We start from the raw sequence: 23,364 nt of genomic DNA, 5'->3' as shown, positions 1-23,364 counted from the left end.
GGATATTTAAATAGGTAATGAATAATAAGAATTTCATGAGTCCTAATGAATTCATTTGAGGAATACCAACAAATCCCAAATAGAATATATTCTCACTTGTAGGTACAAAAGCAGAAAAACTGCAGAGCAACAAGTAATATAGCAATTTTTTAGAAAAACAGAGAGAAGAGATGGATTATGAACAAAGGAATGGCGACTAGATTAACATTTGACTTCTCAACAGGAGCCAGAAGGCATTGGAATAAAATTTTCAAGATGCTGGAAGTTTCTTTCAACCTGGGATCATATACAACAAAAGACACCTTTCAAAGAAAGCCAAATTAGACATTTTAATGTACTAAGCACTCAACCACAACAAATTCTCACTGAAAGAACATCTGAAGGATATACTTCAAGAAGGAAAAAGATGCTAGGTAAAAGGTCTGAGATGTATTAAAAACTGGGGCCCAAAGGGAGGTAACTGGAGAGGGTTTCCAGGACACTTCACCAGTCCTGGCAATATTACTGTTTTGTTATATTGTTACTTTATTATTGTGTTATGTTGCTAACTCTATTATTATGCTGCACATGTTCTTTTATGTACCAAGTGTTCAATAGTGTTAAAAATTGATGAAAAGCATCATATGGTCCCTCTAGTGGAAAAAAAAAAACAGTAGCATAAAAGAAGAGGAATATATTATCCTGAAAATTCAGGAAAATTAAATTTCTGGGAAAAGTGATTTATGAGAGGAAGCAAAAGAAACTTTTACACAACTGTTTAGCTTGTCTAAACAGGATTCAAGAAGTTGTCATTCCTAAGAAATATGAATATCTGCCATATATAAAGAACACGCTGAGGAGACAAGTGGATGCTGTGCAAAAATAAGCTGGGAATAAAAGGGAGGTGGATGGAAAGATAATACAAAGGCAATAGCAGAATGGCCCTGTTAAAACACTGATGCAGAAAATTTTCATCAGTGCACTGAAGGCAAATTTCAAAGTTGTCTTAAAATAAAGAATAAAAAAGGTGAAGGAGATGATGAAGAATAGAAGTAGACAACTAAAGAAAATATAGTGGTGATGAGGAGGAAAGCAGATGGTAGGAACATTGACACCAGGCTTGCTGGGCACCTCCTCTACTAGGCTGTGGGATCACAGGCATGTCAGAACCTTTCCTGAATGCTAACATCTGAGCTTAGCGTGATCTCCCTCTTCACAAAAGAGGAGTGTGTGCTTAGTTGCTCAGTCGTGTCTGACTTTTTGCAACCCAATGGACTAGCCCTCCAGGCTCCTCTGACCATGGGGATTCTCTAGGCAAGAATACTGGAGTGGGTTGCCATGCCCTCCTCCAGGGGAATCTTCCCGACCCAGGTCTCTCACAATGCAGGCGGATTCTTGACTATCTGAGCCACCAGAGAAGCCCCACACAAGAGGAGATTGGGCTTCAAAGAAGCTCTGTGCTAAAAATCACAGACTTGGAATTTGAACCTGGGTTTTTCTCATTCACATGTTTGAACCTTAATTTTTTTTTCAATATTATCAAAACACTGAAAATTCAAGTTAACTTGCTTTGAGAAGAGTTATTTTTTTACTCATGACAGATAAAACATCAGTGAGGCTAAGACACAGAAAACAGACTTGTGGTTGCCAAGGGAGAGAGGGGATGTGGGTGGGATGGAGCAGCAGTTTGGGATTAGTAGATACAAACTATTTAAAATAGAATGGATAAACAACAAAGTCCTACTGTATAGCACAGGGAGCTATACTAAATATCTTCTAATAACCTCTGATGGAAAAGCATATAAAAATGAATATATATATGTATAAGTGAATCACTTTGCTATACAGCAAAAATTAATATACTTCAATGAAAAATTTTTAAAAATCAATGAGGCTAAAACAATATTAAAAATTAATATTCCAAATAATATAGTACAGAAAAATTAAATATACATGTACATAAATATATCCTATAGATTAAAAGAGAAAATGAGTAAGAACACCAGTATAATCTATGAGTGTGAATGCATATCTCTAAAATCAATTGAATAACTATTGAACTCAGCAGAATTGCAAAGAAATAAAAGTTGCAAGTATAGTTTAATCTTAAGATACATTTTACATATCATTTAAATATGTCAAAGGAGAAAATGTAACTTATCATTCACATAAACCAAAGTTCAATTACAAGGTAATATCTGCTGCTGCTGCTAAGTCACTTCAGTCGTGTCTGACTCCGTGCAACCCCATAGACGGCAGCCCACCAGGGTTCCCCGTCCCTGGGATTCTCCAGGCAAGAACACTGGAGTGGGTTGCCATTTCCTTCTCCAATGCATGAAAGTGAAAAGGCAAAGTGAAGTCGCTCAGTCGTGTCCAACCCTCAGCAACCCCATGGACTGCAGCCTTCCAGGCTCCTCCATCCATGGGATTTTCCAGGCAAGAGTTCTGGAGTAGGGTGCCATTGCCTTCTCCACCACAAGATAATATCAGTTGTACCCTAAAAACATTTAATAACTTTAAAATGCCTCTATCTATAGTAAAAGTTTTCCCTGGTGGCTCAGATGGTAAAGAATCCACCAGCAATGTGGGAGACCTGGGTTTGAACCCTGGGTTGTGAAGATCCTATGGAGGAGGGCATGGCAACCCACTCCATGATTCTGTCCTGGAGAATTCCATAGACTGTAAAGTCCATTGGGTCACAAAGAGTTAGACACAACAGCGACTTTCACTTCACTTTCATCTATAATAAAATTACTTATTAAATAAGAATATACTTACTTCATTTGTATAACAAAGACTTTTTAAAAATATCAGGCAAATTATACTTAACGTTAAGATACTAAAATTATTCCAATAAAATAATGAAGCAAGTCACCTGTATTTATTTAAAATGATTCTGGAATTGTCACCAATTCAATAAGTAGTGATATAAGTGTTAAGAAATATAGTTTTGGAAAGAGTACAGATTTATGATTATATGAAGATTATTAATTGTAAAAAAACTTTCTGATTCAACTAATTATAATGTTTTGTATGTCTGAACAAACAAAAATATTTTGTATTTTTGTATATCTGAATATCTGTGCAGAGAAATGGGTGCCTCTGTGCTCATGACAGATAAATATCTGAAAAAAAAATCAGTGTTTTAAAGTTAAAGGCTTTAACTTTAGAGTTAGAGCTAGGATTCTGTGCTAAACATAACCAGAAGCATGCAAAATATGTGTGTTTAAAGCTGATTACTAAAATGTTAGGGCTTCCCAGGGGGCACTAGTGGTAAAGAACCTGCCTGCCCATGCAGGAGACATAAGAGATGTAGGTTCAGTCCCTGGGTTGGGAAGATCCCCTGGAGGACTGCATGACAACCCATTCCAGTGTTCTTACCTGGAGAATCCCTAGGACAGAGGAGCCTGACAGGCTACAGTCTCTAGGGTTCCAAAGAGTCGGACACGACTGAAGCGATGTAGCACGCACAAGTGCACTATAATGTTAATTATTAACATTGCAAAATTGCGATGTTTCTATGTCCAACTAAAGAATGATTAAAGCATTGTACTACTTCATTAAACTTGGGTTTTGAAAGATGTCAAATGACATGGAATGTAAACATGTTAGGTGCAAAAGGTATGCATTATTTTTATACTCTGAAGAATATAATTCGAAAATAAAATTTTAAAAGATCCTCTATATACAGTATGATCACGTTAAAGGAAAAGACTGGTGCTTTGCTTAACATTTCTTAGCTTTTAATGGTAAGATTACAGGTGATTTTATGTCCTTCTTCAGGTATTATGTATATATTATGTATTTCTATATTCAAGTCAAATAGGAGGTAGGATGTGGGTGGAGAGAGGAGAAGGGAGGAGAGAGTGGGGATGGGAGGAGAAGGAAGAAGAGGAGAGAAAAATGAATCACTTCCAGACCTGGCTATATTTGATTCCATCATACCATCAGAAAGGAATAAAGTGTTAATGAGGGAAGGTCTCTGGGTGGTAGAAGCAGAGTAAAGGGAGGACCTGTTGCTGCTGTCGGTTCAGGCCCTCTCTAGGGAAAAGTGTCTTGATAAGATAGCATGGTTATTTCATTGGGCTATTGAGAATCGGGGTGCGTGATATTATAAAATCCTAAGATCTGAAGGCTATTAAGCATCAAATTATGTAACGGAAGTCTGTGCCTAGTCACTTGGTTGTGTCTGACTCTTTGTGACCCCATGGACTGACTATAGCCCAGCAGGCTCCTCTGCCCATGGGGATTCTCCAGGCAAGAACACTGGAGTGAGTTGCTATGCCCTCCTCCTGAGGATCTTCCCAACCCAAGGATTGAACCCAGGTCTCCCTCATTGCAGGCGAATTCTTACCGACTAAGCCACAACAAAAGTCTGGACCATATTAAGTTTGCTGAATTTATTATGATGGGGCTCCTGACAACCCAACAGCAGGCCTCTCCTTGGGACAGCCTGACCTCAACTTGTTGATGCAAATGAAAACTTTATCATGTAAATTATCTGGAGTTAATTTTCATACAGCTTGGAAAGTATGATATGCTTGTCATATCATATATATGATATGCTTGTTTTGTAAGTGAAACTGTAGATAAAAATGGACTTGTCCAGGATCATACAGAAATGACATGGTGAATCTGGTATTTGAGCCCAGGTAGGTCTCTCTCTCCCTCCCTCTGCCCATGCTCCCTAGTGTAAAGTTACACTCTGGCATGTGGAAGACATGCATCTCTAATCCCCAAACTAGCAGCACAAGGCAGGGATTATTAAACAAACAACACCTGTGTGCTCTTCAATCTGTCCCAACTCTAAGACATTTATTTATCTGATTTTTGAGAGGCTAATAATCATTATGAAGCTGACCACCAGCCATTATGGGAGCAAACGTGAAATCCACACACAAGTTTGCTCAAGTGCAAAGGAATATTTAATGTGAATTGAAGTTAATATGGAAAGCTCCTTGACAGGGAGCGCTCTTGAGGCAGCCTGTGAGAAAAGGTTTGGCTTACTGTGTCAAGTATTAACCAGAAAAAGAGCTATAGAAGCACACACTTGAAGGGATAGGAGTAGGAGGCAACAAAACTGGTGTGTTCTTTAGTTTTGTAATTGTACAAAACTATAAAGAGAGATGGAACTCAGTAGATCAGTTAATGGGAGACTTTTAAAAATACTGGCCTGAGAAGTTAGTATCTGCTTTTTACAGGCAATTACCTTAAGGAACCTGATCGCTGTCCTGTATTATAAAAATGGTGTTTGACCTTTTTTTTTTAACTTTGCACATCAAAATAACACTTTATCATCTACTTCTCTCTCTGTTAACTCAAAAAGATACCCAATAAAAATGAATATTTTATTGCTTATTTTGAGACATTTTGTTGCAACTCTGTTGTAGATGTGATTTTTTTTCCTCCACATATAGAAGACTATTGAATTCAGACTATACAACAAGATCAGATGGCTCTGTGACAAAGCTGGAAGCTCCATAGGTTCCCGGAAAATAATGCTGTTTTCACAATTAATTTGAAGTAATATCACAAGATCATTTTATTTATTTATTTTTAATTGGCTAGTTTTCTTTTGCCTATGGTGGTTTTGGATTCAATCGCCAAGTGTATGTAAATCTGTGTGTGTTTTATTGAAACATAGTTGGAATTAAGGAAATGGAACTTTATATATTTCTCCAGCTATATGACCTTTGGCACATTAATCTCTTTGAAACCCAGTTTTACCATATGTAAACTGGAGCTAATAATCTCTATCTTGTTGACTTTAGTTTTAGGATTAAAGTACCTAAGACCCTGAGCTCCCATGGCAGGAGGCTGGGATTCAACCCCTGGTCAGAGAACTAGAGCCTACATGCCACAACTAAAGATTCCAAGTGCTTCAGCTAAGATGTAGCATAGCCAAATACATAAACAAATATTTTTTTTTTAATCATGCATATTAAGCTGCAAGGGTATAGCTAACATAGGGTAGGTAGTGAGTAACATAGCAATTGTTAATCATTCTTGGGCCAATACTCAACTAGCTTGCAGTATGTTAGAGGTGAAAGTGGAAGTTGCTCAGTCATTTCCAACTCTTTGAGACCCCACGGACCATGCAGTCGCTGGACTTCTCCAGGCCAGAATACTGGTGTGGGTAGCCTTTCCCTTCTCCAGGGGATCTTCCCAACCCAGGGATCAAACCCAGGTCTCCCACATTGCAGGCAGATTCTTTACCACCTAAGCCACAAAGGAAGCCCACGAATACTGGAGTGGGTAGCCTATCTCTTCTCCAGAAAATCTTCCTGACTCAGGAATCAAACTCAGGTCTCCTGCATTGCAGGTGGATTCTTTACAAACTAAGCTGTCAGGGAAGCCCCAGAAGGTGCTTCTTCTATCAGAGAAGTGAAGCTTTGCTAATAGAGATTGGTTCAAATATTGGATTTACCACTTAATTTCTGTGAGATCCTAGACAACTTTATCTTAGATTTTCAGTTTCTAAATGAATAGTGTCTACTTTGGCCAGACGGATTTAAAACTAGATTAAACAGATTTAAAACTCACATTATAGAGCTTAAAAATTCAATATTCTCTATATGATATCATGCTGACATCACAACATCTAATCTCAGTGAATGGACATCTGGGAGATAAATTTGTATGACTAATGATAGTTGCTTAAATAGATCAGACTTTAAGCCTTCAATTACTGGTTTGCTTTTCTCTCCCCTTTTGAGCGCATAAGAATTAGCATACACCTGACATCAAAATTCTCAGTAAACTATCACAGGGGGGATAAAAGCTAGTCAATTGAAATGACATTGTGATATTACTTCAATTGTGGTTATGCCAACATACAAAAATCAACCACAACATATTGTAAAATTCTCAATGGTAGCAATTAGGTCATGTATTTTCCTTTTGGAAAGGAAGAACTATACCTTATATAACTTCTGTATAATCTGTGGCATGTAGTAGATTCTGAGCGCAGAGTTAGCAATAAATAAATGCTCATGAAAGACTGGTTTGATAACATTAGTGTTAGGTCTATCAAAGCTGATTTTGAATATTCAGATTTAGATTTAGCACAGTAAACTTAGGTATGTTAGTCTCTCAGCTATGTCCGACTTTCTGCGACCCCATGGACTGTAGCCCGCTAGGCTCTTTTGTCTATGGGATTCTCCAGGCAAGAATACTGGAGTGGGTTCCCATTTCTTTCTCCAGAGGATCTTCCCCACCTAGGGATAGAACCCAGGTTTCCTACATTGTAGGCAGATTCTTGACCACTGAGCCACCAGGGAAGCACTTAGGTATAAATGCAAACCAATGTGGATTTTAAAGGAAAGATTTGTATCTGAGGGGTAAGACCAGCAAATGTAGCAGCAAGACTTCTAACACAATTTACATACCATCATTATTTATTCATGTAGAGATGAAAGTACCTTTAAATACTATGCATAATTATTCCCAACACTTCTGTGTTCACTATGTTTGAGCATAAAAGTTGATTTTACAAACATAAGATTTTACTTTGCCTGCACTAGAACCTCATTTCTTATTCATGTTTCAAAAAGAACAAAAAATACCAAACCTTCCTTTTTGAAAGCCATTTTTCAAAGAAATGCTCATTCAATGTTTTTTTGAGTTTCTGCAATCAAATAGTAAGCTATGACATGGTTTCTTGGAATACATCTTATTTTCTGTGTGCTGTATCAGACAAGAATTCAAATAGGTATTATATTGCTGCTGCTGCTGCTTAGATGCTAAGTCATGTCTGACTCTTTGCGATCCTGTGGACAGTAACGCTCCAGGCTCCTCTGTCCATGGGATTTTCCAGGTAAGGATACTGGAGTGGGTTTCCATTTCATTCTCCAGAGGATCTTCCAGACCCGGTGATCAAACCTGCGTCTCTTTGCGTCTCCTGCATTGGTAGGCAGATTCTTTACCACTGAGACACCTGGGAAGCCCAGGTATTATATAACACCTACCTAAATTTTACTTTGCTGTTTCAACTGCATAAGAGGGGTTACTTCCATGATTTAATTAACACAGTGTTTATCGACAACACTTTCTTACACTGAACCAGTGCAGGTTTTTGATGAGTTCTTCTTAGGGACATTACGGAATATAATCATCATGATTGTCTCTTTAATTGAAGATCTATAGGTGAGGAATTTTAGTGATAGCCTTGTTGCTTCTTAAGGCATGTAGGGGAGGAAAGATAATTTTCCCTCAACCCTCCAGGTTCTTGGCTGAGACCCATAAGCAGCAGTTTAATAAAATGTAGCAACTCCTACAGCTCAACTCCAGAAAAATAAATGACCCAATCAAAAAATGGGCCAAAGAACTAAATAGACATTTCTCCAAAGAAGACATACAGATGGCTAACAGACACATGAAAAGATGCTCAACATCACTCATTATCAGAGAAATGCAAATCAAAACCACTATGAGGTACCATTTCACACCAGTCAGAATGGCTGTGATCCAAAAGTCTACAAGCAATAAATGCTGGAGAGGGTGTGGAGAAAAGGGAACCCTCTTCCACTGTTGGTGGGAATGCAAACTAGTACAGCCACTATGGAGAACAGTGTGGAGACTCCTTAAAAAACTGGAAATAGAACTGCCTTATGATCCAGCAATCCCACTGCTGGGCATACACACTGAGGAAACCAGAAGGGAAAGAGACACGTGTACCCCAATGTTCATCGCAGCACTGTTTATAATAGCCAGGACATGGAAGCAACCTAGATGTCCATCAGCAGATGAATGGATAAGAAAGCAGTGGTACATATACACAATGGAGTATTACTCAGCCATTAAAAAGAATACATTTGAATCAGTTCTAATGAGGTGGATGAAACTGGAGCCTATTATACAGAGTGAAATAAGCCAGAAAGAAAAACACCAGTACAGTATACTAACGCATATATATGGAATTTAGAAAGATGGTAACAATAACCCTGTGTACGAGACAGCAAAAGAGACACTGATGTATAGAACAGTCTTATGGACTCTGAGAGAGAGGGAGAGGGTGGGAAGATTTGGGAGAATGGCATTGAAAATATCATGTATGAAACGAGTTGCCAGTCCAGGTTCGATGCATGATACTGGATGCTTGGGGCTGGTGCACTGGGACGACCCAGAGGAATGGAATGGGGAGGGAGGAGGGGGGAGGGTTCAGGATGGGGAACACATGTATACCTGTGGCGGATTCATTTTGATATTTGGCAAAACTAATAGAATTATGTAAAGTTTAAAAAATAAAATTAAAAAAAAAATGTACACCTCCTATATACATGGGAGATACCCAAGAAAACCAGGTAACTCTCTGAAATTGCCCAGCCACCACCTTAAATATCATCTCCAGTTAAAGACAAAAGAATGATGTTGTGGTGTGGTATGGGGGTGTGCAGTTATGGGAGGTTACCAGGAAAAGCACAATAAACAAGGGTATGATGCTTATACAGATTTAAGTCCCTGCCTTCTCCAGTCATAAGTGTTTCCAGAGAATTCTTTCTCATCCGCTTCTTGGTACAGAGATGAAGACACCCTTAAAAATCAAGCTTTCTCTTATAAATGTATAGAGTTCTCTTAGAAAAGGATAACTACTTGGTTTTCAGAGCTTTCCCTATGTATGCTGTTTCTTATAAATAACCAGCTCAAGATAATCCCTATGCCTGAAGCATATTTGGGGGTGACAAAGTCTCATGACCTTCAGGGATCTGTTCTGAGCTCTGCCATTACTTGCATATTTCACAAAGTGTGAATCATCTTTCTGGTTTCTTTCTGCTTTTTTCTTTTGGGGGGCAGTGGCAGCATCTGGGATCTTAGTTCCTGGTTTGGAGGTCAAACCCAGGCCCCCTTAGCTAAAGTGCTGAGTCCTAACCACTGGACTTCCAGGGAATTCCCTTTTTAAGATTTTGTACAACTAAAGCCATTCCTGGCAATAATGTTTCTTAGACTCCTTTAACCAGAGTGAGTTAGACTTCAGTTTAAATTTTAGATTCTCCAGTCAAATTGTATATGAGGACTTTTAAATTTTAACAAAAATAAATCAAGTTGTAAATGGCTATTAGTAGGTGAATAGTCAATTAAGTTGTACAATTATTACAAATACTAGATGTTTATTGCCATAGAGGCATGTATATAACTCCTAAACATTTAGAGCATCACACTAAAGTGTAAGTGAATCAAATGCAGAGCATATCTGGTGGTGAAAATAGTTATTTGGCTGTTATGGCTCCTGTCCCTCAATTAGCATTGATAATGGAGTTTATTATAGGAGAAAGTGATGTCTCTCAATAGCACTTTTCAAGTGCGTTTTCTGGAAAACAAGTTCTGCTCATTAACTGGGGTTCTACTGCAAAATGGTTTTTAACCAATAAATTTGAGAAATAAGCTATTTCAGACTATTGCAAGAGTCCCTAGAAGCTTTAGTACACTGGTAGTCATTGTGGACCTTAAAAGGAGAAAAACAGTTTATAATTTGATGACATCCAATTATTTCACTTCGTTTCATTCATAGTACTTTTTGTCTGCTAAGAAATCTTTACCTACGTCTAGATTGTAAAGCATTTTCTTTTATGCTTTCTTCTGGAAAGTTTATATATTTTTATCTTTTCCATTTTGGGCTATGAACCATTTGTGTTAATTTTCACAAATGATGTCATTGCTGTTGTTCAGTCACTCAGTTGTGTCTGATATTTGCGACTCCATGGACTGCAGCACGCCAGACTTCCCTGCCTTTCACTATCTCCTGGAGTTTGCTCAAACTCATGTCCATTAAGTCGATGATGCCATTCAAGCATCTCATCCTCTTTCACCCCCTTTTCCTGCCCTCAATCTTTCTTAGCATCAGGGTCTTTTCCAGTGAGTTGGCTCTTCGAATCAGGTGGCCAAAGTATTGGAGCTTCAGCTTTAGCAACATTCCTTCCAATGAATATTCAGGGTTGATTTCCTGTAGGAATGACTGGATTGATCTCCTTGCTGTCCAAGGGACTCTCAAGAGTTTTCTCCAGCACCATAGTTCGAAAGCATCAATTCTTCGGCACTCAGCTTTCTTTATAGTCTAACTCTCATACTTGTACGTGACAACTGGAAAAACCCTGGCTTTGACTAGATGGACCTTTGTCAGCAAAGTGATGTCTCTGCTTTTTAATATGCTGTCTAGGTTTACCATAACTTTTCTTCCAAGGAGCAAACATCTTTTAATTTCATGACTCCAGTACTGTCTGCAGTGATTTTGGAGCCAAGAAAATAAAGTCTGGCACTGTTTCCATTTTTTCCCCTTCTATTTGCTATGAAGTGATGGGACTGGATGCCATGATCTTAGTTCTATGAAGGTTGAGTTTTAAGCCAGCTTTTTCACTCTGCTTTTTCACCTTCATCAAGAGGCTGTTTAGTTCCTCTTCACTTTGTGCTATTTCTGAGGTTGTTGATACTTCACCCAGTAATCTTGACTTCAGCTTGTGATTCATCCAGCCTGGCATTTCCTATGATATTCTCTGCATATAAGTTAAATAACCAAGGTGAATATACAGCCTTGATGTAATCCTTTCCCAATTTGAAACCAGTCCATTGTTCCATTTCTGGATCTAACCATTGCATCTTGACCTGCATACAAGTTTCTTAGGAAGCATGTAAGCTGGTCTGGTATTCCCATCTCATTAAGACTTTTCCACAGTTTGTTGTGATCCACACAGTAAAAGTCTTTAGCGTAGTCAATGAAGCAAATGTTTTTTCTGGAATTCTCTTGCTTTCTCTATTATCCAATGAATGTTGGCAATTTGATCTCTGGTTCCTCTGCGTTTTCTAAATTCAGGTTGTACATCTGGAAGTTTTTGGTGCATGTACTGCTGAAGCCTAGCTTGAAGGATTTTGAGCATTACTTTGCTAGCATGTGAAGTGAGTGTAATCATACAGTAGTTTGAACATTCTTTGGCATTGTACTTCTTTGGTATTGGGATGAAAACTGACCTTTTCCATTTCTGTGGCCACTGCTGAGTTTCCCACATTGGTTGGCATATTGAGTGCAGCATTTTAACAGCATCATATTTTAGGATTTGAAATAGCTCAGCTGGAATTCCATCAGCTTCACTAGCTTTGTTCATAGTGATGCTGCCTAAGGTCCACTTGACTTCAAACTCCAGGATGTTGGGCTCTCAGTGCGTGACCACACCATCATAGCTTTCTAGGTCATTAAGACCCCCCCCGCCTTTTGTTTTTAATACTTCTTCTGGGTATTCTTGCCACCTCTTCTTAATCTCTTCTGCTTCTGTTAGGTCTTTACTGTTTATGACCTTTATTGTGCCCATCCTTGCATGAAATGTTCCCTTGATCTCCAATTTTCTTGGAGAGATCTCTAATTTTTCCCATTCTATTGTTTTCCTCTATTTCTTTACATTGTTCATTTAAGAAGACCTTCTTATCTCTCCTCGCTATTCTCTGGATCTCTGCATTCAGTTGGGTATATCTGTTTTTTCCCTCTTGCTTTTAACTTCTCTTCTTTGTGTATGTATTAAATGCATACATACACATGTATATGTACAATACATATGTATATGTGTACATATGTATTTATATATGGAGAAGGCAATGGGAATCCAGTCCAGTACTCTTGCCTGGAAATTCCCATGGACGGAGGAGCCTGGTAGGCTGCAGTCCATGGGGTTGCTCAGAGTTGGACACGACTGAGCGACTTCACTTTCACTTTTCACTTTCATGCATTGGAGAAGGAAATGGCAACCCCTCCAGTGCTCTTGCCTGGAGAATCCCAGGATGGCGAAGCATGGTGGGCTGCCATCTACGGGGTTGCACAGAGTCAGACATGACTGATGTGACTTAGCAGCAGCAGCAGTATTTATATACATACGTACACACATATCTATATGTTCTCAAAGTTTTGATTTTAGCAAGAATTTAAAACCAATAAATGACAGATGAAACTATTTTTTAACAAAAATAAACTCAAATATTTATATAGGGCCTATTTGCTAGCCATATGATCAAAATCAAAGTCAATGTCAGTTTAACTTGCTCATGTAGATATTACTGGTGTTGACTCTGGTTCACATCCTTTCATTAAAATTGTGACATATTGTAAAAAGTGCTTCATTTAAATTAGAGGACTAACTCAAGTAATGTGTCTTTTCCATCCTCAGCAAGTATATGTGATGAAAATGAAATCCCTTTTTATAATTAGTCATTGAAATAAATGCCAAAAAACCCAGTTATATTGTGTACATTTATAGTACACTCTCATAAACCTAAGTAAGGTAATTAATGTATTTTGAACTAGATTGTAATTGATAAGATCAATCTTCAAAGACTGTTCAGAGTAGTATTATTAGCACATTAAATTTCTCTTGGTTCTATTTAAACACCTTCTTACTAAATAACAAAACATTTAAGATACTATATACTTTTAATCATATTAAGTATTATGTCATTATTTAATTATTTTAAATTCATTTACAGCTTGACACTAGGGGCCCTTTCTCCTTCTATGCCACGGGCATGCTTTGACTCTGCAGTCCAAACAAAATTACTATCTTTAATGGGCATCTGCCAGAAGGTATCAGCCACTAGTTCTTCTGTTTATGACCTGCAGCAGAGCTCTGCCAGCCTGTTGTCAGTGATTTTATTCAAATAATCTTTTTCATAAAGTAGTTGCAAATTTCATGGCAGTTTCATTACAGAAACACAAGGAGATCAGGAAGCAGAAGGGAACTGATGAGTTTCCTCCCTGGTGGCAGCTAAAATTACTCTAGAGCAAATAAAATATAACCGTCAGATACTGCCTGAGAGCAAAGGCTTCTTTTCTCAGAAGCCGTGGAAGGTGGGTCAGTTTAGAGGTGGCAGGGGTTAGGGGTAGACCCAAGCTAGACCACCCAAGATCAGATCCTTGTGGGGGACTACCCAACTGCATGTGAATTGCAGGAAAATTGTGAAATTTCTTGTGGCCTTGGTTTCTCCATCAGTAAAATGGAGGTAATAGTTGTTCATATTTCATAGCATTATCATGAGGATTTAATGAGCTAATTTTTGTCTTAGTAGGCACACTTCTAGGAACTACAGAAATCAAAGCTAGTATTGCTCTACCTCTGAGAAAGCAGTAATTTAAGAAACTCTTAAAAACTTTCTTTAAGAGGAAGAATGTTGCTCTTTGTTGTCAGGACCACCAAAAAGACTGGAAGCAATCTCGAGGTAAGGTTTTAACCAAAATGGCACCTTGAGGGGTCCCAGTCTATGTTTTACATAGACCAGAAGGTCAGCTTTTTCTTGTTCTGTGATCTGCTCCTTAGGAGAACCATAAATAAGGTCACAGTCGTGGACTTTGAACACGAAGTCAGATGAGCTAACTTTCAACTGCTTTGATGTAGTCACCAAAGCTACAGAAAACATTCGTTAGCCATTTATTTTAAAGAAGACTAACCAATTAGGTAATATTGTATTTTGAATGAAAAATCAGATATTAAAATTTATTCCATTATTATTTTATTATTTTTTTAATTCAAAGAAAGATTATTATTGTCACTTCTGTGAGATTTAGTTAATTTTTAACTTCTTTCTACATGGTACTTTTATTAGTTACCTTTAGGCAATCTGATCAATCTTGGCCTTTGCTTTTAATTTATACAGTGGGATTTACTTGTTCATTGGTGTGAGCAGTTTTTAATACCCTGCCAAACAGCCTGTGGCAACTGAAAATACAAGTTGCATACTTTAGATTTCTCTTTTTGAGGCACTGCAACAAAAACATGCTGAAAACCCAACCTCATTGAATTGCATGCATTTATATAACCAGTTCAAATATACATTTGTGTGTGTAATTGAGAAAACAAATTTGACCTACATGCTCAGGAGGCAAGTATGTAGTTGAGCAAAGTCTCTCCTATGGCCATCATCAGTTTCAATTTCAATTTGTCAATTTAAAAAATATTCACAACCTAAAAGCTAAGAGTTATGTTTTTTTTCAATGGGAATTTTTAGACCTTTGAGCCTGGGAGACAGCATCTCAAGTGACCCTGAGAGAACTGTGCTGAGGAGGCAAAAAGTCTCTCCTACGGCCATCATCAGTTTCAATTTCAATTTGTCAATTTAAAAAATATTCACAACCTAAAAGCTAAGAGTTATGTTTTTTTTCAATGGGAATTTTTAGACCTTTGAGCCTGGGAGACAGCATCTCAAGTGACCCTGAGAGAACTGTGCTGAGGAGGCAAGGGGAGAAGCCAGGTTATATACAAGTTTTGCAACAAAGGGCCAGTAGTCTGAACGTCATATGATTGCTGTTAATTAAAGAAAACCAGATAGCCCTAGTTAAGGAACTTAGAGCTTTCTATGTATGGGAAGATGCAAGAGTCTGAGCTCACGGAAATCATTTCTTTCTTTTGCATCTCAGCTATCTGGGGCCAGTTTCTGGTGTTTTTCACATCCTGAGCTTCCTCTCCTCAGGGCTCACCATAGGGAGTGGCTGTAGTCCCATGGCTGCTAGCTCGAAGGTATTCTTCTCCTTCCTGAGTGCCCTTAGGGTTCAGCAGCTCGCACTGGAGGGTTGCAATCACTGATGATTGTGACATCTTTGTTCACTGATGACGTCACATGTGTGTGTGCTCAGTTGTGTCCGACTCTTTACAACCCCATTGACTGTAGATGCCAGGTTTCTCTGTCTCTGGAATTTTCCAGGCAAGAATACTGGAGTAGGTTGCCATTTCCTACTCCAGGGGGTCTTCCTGACCCAGGAATCAACCTGCTTACCATGTGTCTCCTGCGTTGGCAGGCAGATTCTTTACCACTGAGCCATAGGGCAGGAAATATTCCGTTCCTCAACTTTCTTGTCATTTGTGTTATTTTATCTCCTGACTAAATGCTTCATATTTCATTCAGTCCATCTTGTTCTAGAGTTTATACATGTATTAGAAGCTCAATCAACATCCAGAGACCATTTATACTGATTGTATTTTACAGTTTGGCTACATGAAGAAAATTCCCATCAGTTTCACAGCACCATGAAAACTTCTCCAGTAGCTCAGAAAATTCATGGCGGCCACGTATTAAAAGTGTGCTGTCAGACACTGATGTCTCTCAGCCCTGGGGTCAGCCAGAGCCACCAGGCTAGTGAGCTCCAGCTAAGAGTAACTTTTCTAAAGTGCTCTTAGGCAGCCAAGTGCAGCATGTAATGACCTGACCTCTGGTGGCAGTGATATTTACTTCTGCTAGTTGTTGCTGAATGAAGCCAAAGAGGGGCCTTCCTATCTGGACAACTGCTTCAGCCATCAGCTGCAGATCACACAACATCTGTAGGGGGGCTGAAGGACGTATGGGAGTTCATCTTGCAGGAGCCAAGAAAGACTGGAGCAGTTCAAGTCGATGAGCAGACACAGATCCACTTCTCCGTCATTAATTTCCATATTCACATACACACATGTTTTGCCTTTGGGGCTGCTATGTCTATTGTAACAGAAACCAATCCTGTACACACCTGATCTCAGGATGCATGTTTGTTCTGCAAATCAGAGCTTCAGTGTATAGTTAGTCCCCTGCATACAAAAATCTCGGAGTTGAATTCCGAGAGCACATTCCTTAAGTCCAACAAAGTTAGCCTAGGTGCCCAACTAACACAGTCAGTTATATAGTACTGTACCATAATAGGTTTATAACACTTTTCACTCAAATAGTACATAACACATGCAAAAAATAAACATTTTAAATCTTATAGTACAGAACCTTGAAAAGTACAGTAGCATGTATCAGTACCAACTACATCACTGTTACTTTTACCTTACTTCCAGAGATTCTGAGCTTGAAATATACTGAGCTACTATACTCTATATAGTACTGTATAGTAAAGTGCACAGAAGCACAGTCACTTGTAGACAATGCACATACATGACAATGTATGCCAGACAAATGAACTAATTCATATGACTGGATGTGTGAACGCACATTTGCATCTTTGAAAGTTTACAACTTGAAAGTTTGTATGTAGGGGACTTAGCTTTGCCATGGACAAGTCTGATTGGATTTTAAATCACTGGCATTATCATAGGAAAAATCAGTATTACATTGTCTTAAACAGAAAAGAATAATTGCTTTATTTCTTTAAATATAATTTCCAACTATGGTAAAATTTTGAATGGTTGTAAAAGAGTATTTACATTTTCATCTCATTTTGTTGATAGTGACTACCTAGAGCTCAAACTTTTCATAAAAAGTGAAGTGATTTTATATGGAACTTTAGGTACATTTAATATTTAAATCACTTCTAATATGTTTCTATTTTATTTTTAACATGTTTATGTGATGCAAAAGAAAGTTAGTGAAATGCTTTACCAAGCTCTGGGGAGCCTTATTTTTTCTATGACATAACTCTGAAAAATTTGGGGAAGCACCCTTCCCTTAGGGATTTTCAGTGATTCACAATGTGTGCAAGATTCTCCAAAGTGCCTCCAAAAAACTGAAACCTTTTCTGCAGGCTTTAAGGCATTAGAATACCTTAGCCTCAAGGAACTTGGTTCTTTCAGCAGGAACACCCTACAATAACAACATTTCACATGGTCCTATTGTAATATGTCACACTGGACTATGCACTAGACTGGGAAAGTGGCCGGCAGCCAGGCTCCCTTCAAGTTCATTCACTCTCCGTGCCAACTGCCTTGGACAAAGTAGTCGCCCAGATGTCTTCCTTCCATGGTTTCTTTAGCAGAACTTCAGCTTCCCGTCTACCTACCGGGAGGGTCAAGGTCTGAGGCAGCCGCCCATCCCTACTCAACACATTTTCCCTCTCTTGCAGACGCCTTGGACCTGCGCCGCGCCCAGGTCTCAGTCGCAGCTCAGACAGCCTCGCGTCCCATGGGCCCGTGGATGCGCAGATGGACTTCGGGTCACCTTCTCGCTCCTTCCCTGCATGTGTCCCAAGAGGGAGGGATAGGCCAAGGCCACGGCCAACGTCCCAGGAGGCGGGGCAGGAGCGCCTAGCCTGCCTTCCTCCCCCCTGCCCTCCAGGTTCTGCGCCCCCGGGCTTGGCACTGGAGTACACCTCCCAGGGGGCGTGGAGCCAAGACACCTGGGGCACCCGGCCAAGAGCTGCTGCCACCCGCCCCTCCCCCAGCCTGCGCTGGGGGTGTTTATCTTGGCCGTTCCTCCTCGCTCTCTTCTCTTTCACTTTTCTTTTCGTTGGGGGTTGGGACTCCTTGGGTTCCAGGCGCCCAGGGAAACCCCAGCTGATTTGTTTGTGGCCGCAGAGGCCCGACGCCCGGGATGGGAGCCGGGTGACCGCGCCCGCCCCGCTGCACTGCCTGCCGCCCCTGACCCTGCAGCCCGGAGTCGATGGAGGTACAGAGCTTGGCTTCTCCGCTTCGGGAGGGGAGGTGCTGGTGGCTGGAAAGGGCAAGGGAATTTTCCCCGAAAGCCTTCGTCTCGGTCCCCTCCCAGCACTGGCCGGACCCACCCGTCTCCCCGCCGACTAGCTGCCAGCCGGGCCGCCCCGCCCTCTTACGGGGGAAACACTTGACCGTGACTTCGGTTTTCGGTGGCGCTAGGCGCAGAGGTTTTTCCCCTTCTGACCCTTTATTCCTGTCGCGGGCTCTCCACGCCATCCTCCGCTTCCAGCCGAGCACAGACTGCTAGTCCACTTGTGGCTCCCGCGCGGGTCCCCAGCGGCCCCGCGGTGCGCTCTGCTCTTTCCGCGGGGTGCCGTGCGCTCCACCTACTCCGCGCCGGGAGGCGGAGAGCAAGGGAAGCGCACCCGGCTGCCCGCGCCGAGCTGCGGGGTTCGGAGAAAGAGAAGTCCTGCCGCACAGAGCGCTGAGTTCTGCACCTCATCCAGCTCAGAAAGTTCAAGTAAGGTACTGCAGTTCCCCGCTTCTTCCCTCCCTCCTCCCAAACCTCCCACCGACCGTTGCCAACTCGCCGACCGGTGCCAACTCCTGTGTGAGCTTGCACGTCTGACTCTATGTTTGTCAGTCAAATTGCCCTCCTCTTTTTTGATCAGGACACTTATCTGCCTTGGAAGAGGAATTTATAGAATGGCTACCTTTTGACAGTCAGGCCTGGCTTTATATTATTTCCGGAAAATCAGTGCTAGAAACTTCAAAGAAATGCAGGAGACTTGTATTGCTGTGAACTGCTTATTCAAAGGGGCTTTAAATGAAAATTCAGTTAATTTTTCCAAGTGTTGTTGAGATGTTGCAAGCATATACAATGTATTTGAATTTAGCTTATAATGTATTGAATTTAACTTGATTTTCTATGCGTTTAAAAGTTTCTTAACGTCGAAGTATACGTAAAGCAAGGTTAATTTTTAAGTGATGCTTATAATAGGTTCTTAAATAGGGTGAATCAGAAGTTTCAAAACTGGAAGTAAAGTGGTTGTCACTAGCGATTCCCATGATGTTTTTAAAAACTACTGTCTGATGTTATGACACTGGGGATGGCATCTCCTTGTAACTGATAGGCAGTCTCATTTTGTCAGTGTGTTTAAAGCGGCTTAGTTGACTTGACTGAATAAACAGATGAGATCTAGGTGGTTACAGCATCCTACTCTGCAGAGGTGGATGTTCTATGATAATGCATCAAGGTACAAGATACATTAAACTCCTGTCGTTTTATTGGAAAGCAGTGCAGAGAGCATGATAGATAAAGAGGGAGCAGATACAAAGAGAGAAACATAAAGATATAGAAAGGAAAGGACTGATGACAAAGCAATAGCCATTTTAGAGTTAAAAAATGGTGAAAAAAATTAAAATTTTGCTTAATAAAGTTAAGAAGTCTAGAAGATTGTGAAGGTTTGTTCTGGTAGGCAGAAAAGGCACATCCTTGTATTTCTTCCTCAGTTTTCTTGCAGAGTTTTGATCATACTCAGAATGGCCTTTCCAGCAGGATTGTCTGCTCTAGGACAGGGTGACAGAGGGGTTAGGTTGGGTGCTGGCCTGGACTTGTGGTAGGCAGAATGTTCACCATTCTCTGCTGATTTGGAATGGAAACTCCAGAACCTGATTTAAAGCTACAGTTTCTGGAATTAGGAATTTTCCTACAGCTTACTAGGTGGGTTTAAGAAAAACAACTTGATGCTTTTTGTTTTAATCCATGAAATTAATATGTAAATGTCAACAGCTGTATCTCAGGACATAATGTTTGTCAGTGAAATACATGTTTATAAATTTCTTTGGAGGAAGGGGGAAAGCAGTGGTCTAAAGTTTGATAATTGAAAATTTTAAATCCTAAAAGGGTCTCCATCTCAGGTTTTATCAAACCTGGACTTCGGGAAGGCTGTGAATAAAGGGACTTTTTCTGAAGAAAATAGCAGTAACTCTAATGATCTTTTTAAATGGATCTTGAACACAAAACAGTTTGAAAAACATTAAAAACTTACAAAACTGCCCTTTCTTCCTGTCTCCCATTGAGTATACTAAGTTTTATTCATTATGTAACAGTTCCTTTGCAGGTTAGTTAGTGATAATGCAGAGAGTGATAATGCAGAGAGTCCTGTTTCAGGTCCACAACTTGAACTATGGGAAATAATATGAATCATAGCTAACACTTGATGACTTCTTATTATGTCCCAGACATTGTTCTAAATATGTGTGTAGTTTTTTTTTTAAATATCATAATAAACTTTTGTGGTAGTAGGGACTGTATTTTATAACTGGAGAAATTGAACCATAGAGTCATTAAATAACTTTCCCAAAGTCACAGAGAGAGAAAGTGGTAGAGATTTAAAAACACCAGTATTTATGAAGGCTATTATTTCCATAGAAATATTTCTCACAATTTGACAGTGACAGCCATGATTTCATTGCAATGTAGTGTGAGATAATGATGGAACACTGGTTTTATAGTAACACTTATATGGTACTTTCATTCTAACATTATTAATTATATATTTAAAGATTACATTTAAGAACAAATAGTAGTCACATCACATGGATGTCTATATGAGTTTGGTTCTTGAAGAAAATCTTTTTATGGTTCCTGAATGAAAACATTTGTCCATTTCACATAGTTTTTGCTGATAGAGCTTGACAAATGGTAGGCAAATGTGGATTGATGTATGTCTGTATCTAGCATTCATCCAAGTGAAAGGCTGGGATTGAGGGAGTCTTCAGAAGACATTCACATAACACAGGGGAGGTGGGTGTGGTCAACTGTATGGGAAGTCTCCTTTTCAGAAAATATTTCTGGTCTGAGTGTTGGCAAAAAGCCAGCTTCTTTCTTTAGCTCAATATTAGCTCTTATATTTATTGATCCAGTGGTTACAGATTATTGCGTGAGACTATTGAGTTGAACATTGTTTATATGCTGGCTGGTATCCTATTTTATGGATTGGGTGGAAACATCCCATAGGAAAGTTGAGAGAACATTTGTGAGTTTTGCTAGTAGTATTTACTCCTAATTAATCGTGAATTTTATTAAAATAACTGCGGTCAACTTTGTATGTGTTATTATTTACTAACTTGCTGCATGTCGGGGAATGTTACCCTTTTTTTAAGTTATTCAGTACTAGAATCAGAAATAGGAAATAAAATGCTCTTTGATCTCAGCTCAATCCAATGGTAGTATTTGTACATATTCTATATCTGGAGGCAGAGTATGTGTACTCATATATTTTCCAGTGTTTTATCCCACTGAAAATCTAATGGTGCACGGCAGGTCATTTTTTGGAAGAGCAGAGGACTGTATATGGACCACATGAAAATGAATTTTAAAAAGTCAGAATGCCTATTAGGTGGCCATGTTCTAAGTCACGTCTTTTCCAAATGCTGAAGGAGAGTGACAGAAAGTGTTTGGTTAAGTAAAGGAACTGAAACTGAAAATGATCCCAGAAGAGGAAAATATGATGACTGTAAAGTTGGGGGTGGGGATTCTAACGATCTTTGTGACATACCAGCCCAGTGACGTAGGCAATGAAACCTGCACCACTGAAGTCTCCTTACCTGCTCTTCTGCTCATACGCCTTCTAACACAACTTTGGGAGAGGAAGTACATTGGCCCTTGAATGACAGAAGTTTAAACTGTGAGATCTACTTATATGAGACTTTTTTGGACAGTAAATACCACAGTGCTACAGTATCCGTGGCTGGTTGACTCTGTGATGCAGAACTATGGACACTAAGGAACCGAGGTACCCAGGGCTTGCTGTAAGTTACAGCAGATTTTCCATGGAGCGGAGTGTTGGAGCCCCAACCCTGCGTTATTCAAGCGTCATCTGTATCATTTGCACACTTTTAGCACTGACTGCTAACATTTTCAAATTATTTTCTAATTGAACATTTTAGTTAGATCTTTAGCCATATATTTTTCCAACTTGTTTGCTCTCCTTACTCCTCGGCGAGCTTCCCAGATGGCGCAGTGGTAAAGAATTCGCCTGCCAATGCAGGAAACATAGTTTCCATGGAAAATTCCATGCATAGAGGAGCCTCGCACACTACAGTTCATGGAGCTGCAGAGTCAGATGCAACTAAGCACACACAGAAATACACCTCAGCACCAAAAAGAAGCATATACTTAGAGATTCCATTTTAAAATAAATATTAATATTTATATTGTGAAAATTATTATTTATGTTATTTTAAGCATAGTTATTAGTACACAACTAACCAAAATAACCCATTCACTTTTGATAAGTAATTATTGCTGCTGCTGCTGCCGCTAAGTCGCTTCAGTCGTGTCCTACCCTCTGCAGCCCCATAGACGGCAGCCCACCAGGCTCCGCCGTCCCTGGGATTCTCCAGTCACTCCAGAACACTGGAGTGGGTTGCCATGTCCTTCTCCAATGCATGAAAGTGAAAAATGAAAGTGAAGGCGCTTAGTCGTGTCCAACTCTTAGTGACCCCATGGACTGCAGCCCTCCAGGCTCCACTGCTTTGATTTAAAGAAGTGTCTCTAATAGCAATTTTCCCCCTTTCCCCTATGATTGACACCCTGGACAGGCAAGGCACGAAGCAGGATTCTGAGTGGAGGCGAGGTCCACCTTTCTTTTGTAAAATGGGACAAGCATGGTTATGAAAGAGGAAGAGGGAAAAGAGAACTTGCTAGAAATCTGCTTGCTTCAGGGTCATTTCAGGCATATCATTCATAAAAAGGGGCTCCTATGGAAGTAGTGGATCTGGAAATTCATTTCTTTAGAACTCTCTGTGGTCGTTCAGACCTTGGAAAGTCATGGAGGTTCCCTGACGAGCTCTGATCTAGTTCAGCCTTATCCCCAACAGCCCCTTCCCATGGTTTCTGAACTGCCAGGGCTCACTGTGCTTCAAAGCAAGTGTGTGTGTGTGTCCACACACATGTGTGAGTGTGCCTTGTGGGGCAGACAATAAAAGAGGGAATCTGGCTGCAATAGAGTCTTCCCAATGATAGGACTGAAGAGTAGGTTCTAGTCAGGCTTAGACAGCCTTTGTAGCTTCATTT

The 23,364-nt window shown here is 39.9% G+C and overlaps 2 protein-coding genes across 3 annotated transcripts in view; one reads left to right on the top strand and one right to left on the bottom strand.

Moving 5' to 3' along the window:
- Window positions 1–18,783, bottom strand: part of LOC129630306 (uncharacterized) — a 73,412-nt gene extending 54,629 nt beyond the window's left edge. Inside the window, exons 1-2 of the mRNA XM_055550807.1 lie at window positions 18,553–18,783; window positions 17,690–18,424 (exon numbers count right to left, since the gene is read on the bottom strand). Coding sequence (XP_055406782.1) covers window positions 17,690–18,424; window positions 18,553–18,783 — 966 coding nt within the window. The remainder of the gene's footprint in view (window positions 1–17,689; window positions 18,425–18,552) is intronic.
- The window catches only part of IL15 (interleukin 15), a 93,776-nt gene continuing 88,560 nt past the window's right edge, over window positions 18,149–23,364 (top strand). Inside the window, exon 1 of one of the 2 annotated variants that reach the window (XM_055550265.1) lies at window positions 18,149–18,294. The gene's annotated coding sequence lies outside the window, so the exon portion shown is untranslated. Of the gene's footprint in view, window positions 18,807–23,364 lie in introns of both variants that reach the window. The other variant, XM_055550263.1, reaches the window with a different exon arrangement.

Source organism: Bubalus kerabau, chromosome 16 (assembly GCF_029407905.1).
Source record: "Bubalus kerabau isolate K-KA32 ecotype Philippines breed swamp buffalo chromosome 16, PCC_UOA_SB_1v2, whole genome shotgun sequence".
NCBI lineage: Eukaryota > Metazoa > Chordata > Mammalia > Artiodactyla > Bovidae > Bubalus > Bubalus kerabau.
Note: the sequence above shows the minus strand (reverse complement) of the source record. Positions and strands in the feature narration are given on the sequence as shown.